Source organism: Cricetulus griseus, chromosome 4, assembly GCF_003668045.3.
Source record: "Cricetulus griseus strain 17A/GY chromosome 4, alternate assembly CriGri-PICRH-1.0, whole genome shotgun sequence".
In the NCBI taxonomy this organism is placed as follows: Eukaryota; Metazoa; Chordata; class Mammalia; order Rodentia; family Cricetidae; genus Cricetulus; species Cricetulus griseus.
In genome coordinates, this window is record NC_048597.1 from 51,814,918 (window position 1) to 51,820,917 (window position 6,000).

The 6,000-nt window shown below is 42.6% G+C and overlaps 1 protein-coding gene across 1 annotated transcript in view; it reads left to right on the forward strand.

Annotated features, from left to right (window-relative positions):
• Cfap91 (cilia and flagella associated protein 91) overlaps positions 1 to 6,000 on the forward strand; it is a 39,532-nt gene that overhangs the window by 12,775 nt on the left and 20,757 nt on the right. Inside the window, exons 6-7 of the mRNA XM_035444120.1 lie at positions 2,351 to 2,533; positions 3,411 to 3,553. Of these exons, the coding sequence (XP_035300011.1) occupies positions 2,351 to 2,533; positions 3,411 to 3,553 (326 nt within the window). The remainder of the gene's footprint in view (positions 1 to 2,350; positions 2,534 to 3,410; positions 3,554 to 6,000) is intronic.

Genomic DNA, 6,000 nt, shown 5'->3' on the forward strand with positions numbered 1-6,000 from the left:
AGTGTATCACTTAGGGAAGGGAGAGAGAGGAGTTACTTTTGGAAGGTGGGCATTTGAGGAAAACCAATAAGAAAGTCAAGTGGCCATCTCTATCAGGCAGTCATGTTATTGACACACGCACACATGCCCGTGTTGGTATTAGGTTCTCCACATTCCTAGCCCCAGGCTCTGCTTAGAAAGTCTATTGATTGACTGGGTTTTTTTTTGTTTGTTTGTTTGTTTGTTTTGTTTTGTTTTCATTCTTGCCCCTTAAGATATTTTAGTCTTCCTTTTTCCTAATTGCTTTTCTCCAAGTTTTTAATGTCACAGATATATTCATGCTTATATATCCCATGATTATAGATTTTCACTTTATGTATAAAAACAAGAAACATTCACTTTACTATTTATTCAGGGCAGGAGTAACAATAACTACGTCAGAGGCTGAGGAGCTGGCTTAGTGACTAAGCACACTTGCTGTGCAAGCACAGACATGAGTTCAGATCCCCAGCACCCCTGTGAAAAATCAGGTGCGGCCCTGGGTGCCTGTCACCCAATACAAAGGAGGCGGGAGGGGAGTGATGAACAGCCAGTGTGTCTGAAATAGCGAACTCCAAGTTCAGTGAGAGAGCCTGTTTCAAAGCGCTGGAACAGAGCACACAGCGTCCTCCTCTGGCCTCCTCCTCTGATCTCCGCACCTGCTAGCACAGGCATTCACCCTCCCACACACGTGTGCATCCACCACAAGAACATGCAACACACACAAAGAAGAACTAAACTAAGAATTCAAGTTAAAATTTTCATTAGAAACTCGAATCATTGGCATTTAATTTTGTAGATTTTTTTTCTCCTGAGAAAACGTTTGAAATTGCCTATAAAGTTGTATTATCGAGGCCATTGAGATTGTGGGTAAATGTTTGCTCCTTAGGACCTACACCGTGGAAGAGGAGAACTGACTCCCCCAAAAGTTGTTCTCGACCTTCACACATGTACCATGGCACTTGGCAGCCTCCAACACACATACAGTCACACACACACACAATAGGAGGCAATCAACTTTTTAAACACTGCATTACCTTTTCAGAGTGTTGACCCTGAAAAGTTGCCACACCCCATTGGAAAGCTACACACCCAAGAATATATGAACAACACAATTTAGACTTGATGCATGAAACAAACAAATAAACAGAAAATAGGACACTAAATTGGGTGCATAGGAAAAGGGAGGAGTGAATCTGGGAGGACTGAGGAAGGGAAAATATAATCAAACCACACTATACAAAATTCTCAAAGAACTAATTTAAAAAACAAATTTAAAAACAGTTGTGAAAGCTTTCCAATTGTCCCAAATTCATGAAAAAAATGAAGAATTTTATGACCAGTGCAGCCAAATTAGCAGTTTATATAGCAAACTCAATCACATTTTAAAATAAATAGATGAAAAATGTCTTTTTTTCCGAAATTAAATCTTACTTAATTTTTTTTTTTGTAAACTCAGCTTCTGTTTTTATTTTCTTAATCTAACCTCGATCTAGCTGTTGGCTGTGTATTTAGAAGTTGTTGACATTTTTCTTTTCAGTACATGACATAGCTAGTGATGGATTTGGCTAACTTCTATAGATAGTTGAATGCAAATTCCAACATACCAAGTCACATAAAAAGCCCGGCAGATGAACCATGAACAACGGGTTCAAGGCAGCAGTGGCTCTGGGCCTCCTGCCGTATGACTCCTCACTCTTTTGTGACAGGGTTTCACACCTGTTCGCAGTGGCCCGGGGAGAGCTGTGACAAGGGGTGGCTCTGTGGGTAGAATTGAAGGAAGAGCGAATGGAAGTGAATGCATGACTGCCCAGATGAGCGTTTGGACGTGCACAAATGCACCTTCTCCCTCTACCCAGTAAGCCAGGCTGAAGGCTATGAGCCAGGACATGCTCTGAAATCCCCGTGTTAGCGGGCATGAACCTGCAGTGCCCTCTTTACAAGAGTGGGTTCATCTAGCATCCCACACAACATATATTTTTCATTTACTTTGAGTTGCTTCCAGCTACTTCACAAACTTCTAGTGACTTCTTAGCCCAGAGCTTGCGGTTATCAAAAGAGATGTGTGTGTGTGGGGTGGATGCGTGTGTGCGTGTGTGACTCCACATTGAGGACACTAGCCGATCCATGGTACCCCTGCCTGTCATGGTACTCAGAGCCACACAGGTGGCAGACCTGTTTTTAGCACCTCATTCTGGTTCTTGTGGGCCATCGCAGAATTCACTCAGCTCCGTATCTTCCTGTGGAACCAAACTAGAGTTGCGTTGCTATTCTGCATTTGCAATTCAGAGACCTATCTGGGAGAGAGTCGTGGCAGTGCTTCTCCTTTCAGACATCAGAAAGCTTATGAGAAGAGGGAAGAATGTAGAAGGGAAGCTGCAGAGAAGAGACATCATCAAGGAATACGCCGATTTTGCATCTCAGGTCTATGGACCTCTGTCCCGTCTTGGCCGTTTCCCAGACAACAACTCAGAGGACTTCGTGGTCAGAAACCACTATCTCAATACCTACGAAGGTAAACCATAGAATAGTTGAAAAAGCACCAGCAAGCAGGGTTTATATGCTGGCCCATACAGCTCCATATGAAGTAATAAAAACTCAGGATCAGAAAGAAGAACAGCCCGTAGAGTAATTTAACAAAGAGCAAATTCAGTTAGCTACTAAACTTGGTAGCTAGGTGTAGTAGCAAATGTCTGATTCCAAACCCTCAGAGCTGGTGACAAACAGCTCACCAGAGTCCCGAAGTTTAGGGCTAGCCTGGGCAACTTTCTTAGCAAGATTTCTACTTAAGAGCAAATGCCCACAATCAAGTTTTGAAATATATTCTCATTAAAAAAAACTCTTTATGCTAGGTTTATGAAACAAATAAGATATTTATAATGAAATCAAATGCATCAGAAATCTAGAAGGCAGAGCAGTCACCAGGTAGTCAATTCATGAAGAGTTCTGTGCCTCTCATGAAGCCCAAGAGACGTGTTTAAAATTTTCAAAGCTCAGCTCACAAGCTGACACATCCTTTGGCCAAGATGATGAGTTAGTTAGTGGTCAGACTCCTGAACCCAGAGCCCTGGCTGGTGTTTCCCGAGCAAAATGCCATGAGTTGGTGAGCACCCACTTTAGAATAGGGGCACCATCTGTCATAAAGCTGTGTGGACTTGCTGCTGGCTTCTGGCTCTCCTTTCTGTAGGACACATCTTCATTTTAGAGCAGTTTCTCACTGTGCCACACAGGTCACCAAGCAGACGCTAACTCCTCATACTTTACACTTTAGAAACACTTTATCCTTTTAAGAGATGGCACCTTCCAAAGCTCAAAGACCTATCAGTACACCTAACAGTCGGCAAGTTAAATGTAAGCGCTGGACTCTAAAAACCGCACGCTTCCTCCCACAGGGTTGGTGGAACTTGAAGCATGTCTCCCTGACTTTGTGACACAGCCAAGGATCATACCTCCAAAGCCCAGAGTCATCACCACCAAGGCCGGTTTTCTGAAGAGGACGGCAAGGATGGATTACGAGCTGGCAGAGGTTCACAAGGTACAGTTGGGCTCTGAAGACTAGACGTTTCTACTCCTCCGACTTCTACAGAAGAATACTGCACCTTGAATTGCATGTCGTCATGGGCAGCAGTGACTGCACACCTGAAACACAAGCTACATTCTCTGACCTCTCTAGACTTCCTCTCTCTGTGGTCCCACGTGGTGTCCTGGTCTAATGCCTAAGTCCACCTTCATTTCAAACTATGACAGGCCTTTCTAGGGGTCCCTTCCCCTATACAGAAGTTACTACTTTTCTGAAAATGCTCCCACTCGGGGCTCTGTTTAGGATAAAATCTGAAACTATGAAGATCAGCAAATTCTAGTATTAGGGATTACTTTGTTAAGAGTTGTAACAGGTTCTGTTTTCTTCCTTTTATGTTTGCTGTGAGGGCACTGTGAGGAAGAGATATGACTGGCTGCTTTTCCATCTAGTTTAAAAGTCAGATAAGGAGGAGAATTTGATGGCCATCAGATGCCGAGGCATCAGAATCCCATGGAGGGTGTGTTAAAATGCGCTGCTAGGCTCCACCCCCAGGGTTTCTGCTCAGCAGATCTGGGTGAGGCTGTGGAGATGGGCAATCTTCACAAGTCTCCAGGTGATGCTGTTGCTGTAGGCCCAGGAGCTGCACTTTGGAATCTCTGGTTTATGACATCCTCTTGTCTACAGATATTTGCTTGTCCACTGATTCCTGTAACACATAAGAATCTATGGGAACTCAAACTCAACATGAAAAAAAATAGGGCTTTGGGGACTGGGGGGGATGACTCTGTCTGTAAAGAACTTGCTGGGCAAGCATTTGAAGACCTAAATTCAACCCCCAGCACCCAGGTAAGAAAGCCAGGTGTGGTAACGCAATTATAATCCCAGAACTGAGAAAACAGATACAGCATCCCTGGGGCTCATTGGCCAGCTAGCCTGGCATAACCAGCAAGCCCCAGGTCCCACTGAGAGATCATGAAAAATCCCAGGGCTGGATCTGGTTGGAACAACACGTGAGCTTGACTTCTGGTTTCCACACACATGGGCATGCACATATATGTACACATACACATGTGAACACAAACACACATGCACTTTGAAAAAGCTTAGCACCTTGATAATGATCTCATAAATCTTTTCCCCCTACTGCGTCCCCATCACCAGTCTTGTTCTCTGTAAGATTTTTCCCCCTATACTTTGTATTGTGCTATGGAGACTCTTTTCCTCCTGATTTGCTAAAGCTTTTGACTGTGTGCTTATGTTACTTTATCCAATGCTCAGCTGTGTTTCCAGAGTTTTTACAAATACTGATCTGTCCTGCATCAGTGGGTGGGTGACCTTGCTCATTTGAATACATCGTCAGATCTAGTTTAACATTTCGATTCCCTGCCCATAGGTGAGATGACACTCTTATTTTTCCTTCTAATTTGTCCGTGTGTGCTACCGGAGTTGAGCGGAGTTGACCTGGGAGCATCCCTTCTTTCTTCTCCTCTGAGAAGAGTTTAAACAAGACCACGATGATCTGTCTCTTTGGTGTGGAAGGGTACGAACAAAGCCATGTGGGACTGGTATCATCATGGAAAAGGATTTAACCTGTGCTTCAGCTTCTTCACAGCATATGTGGCTTCTTTTCATTCATTTTGCTAAATTATATTGTGTAGAATCTCATTCCATCTTTGACATGATTGCAGATCATACTGTTTTCATAATACTTTATTTTATATATAATTGTGTCCATCTTTTTCATTTATAACATTGTTTATATCTTAACTCTCTTTCCTCAATGCATTTTACTTGAAGGTTACACAATGAATTTTCAGGTTTAGATATATATTCATACTACTTTCTTCTCTTGTATTTATTTTATCTCTTTTTCTTTGAATTGTTCTGTATTTTTCTACACCAGGAGAATTGAATGTGTATATTATCAATTTCAGTCATTCATCAACTTTATATTAAGTATTTTAAACTAAACATTTCCCTTCAATACGCAGATTTTGGCTGTAATCTCATTAGTTTTGATATGTGAGTGCTGCCATTCTTAATTTCTAATATCCAAAAAGTATCCACTGTTGCCTTGATCCTATATTTAATGTGTTATAAAATTTCCCAATATGTAGGAATTTTAACTCAGTTTCTGGCCAGCTTGTACCTTAAGGGTGCTGTGATTGGAGACCAGAGTCACTTCCATACCAACACTGTGAAGTTAGTGAGGCTTTGGGGTTGAAGGCATGAGTTGGAGCACATAAAGTCCAGCGTGTACAAGGCCCTGCTCTAATTCCTCAGCAGTGCTGAAAGGGTGAGAGAGAGAGAGGACAGGGGCAGGGAGAGGAGGGAGAGAGACTAGAATGTGACTACTTATAAACTGATAAACACCCATCTTCAGATAACACACATTTTATACTATGCCTCTCTGGTGTGTGGGACGGATTATTTCCAAGGTCCCCTACATCCTTGGGACATTA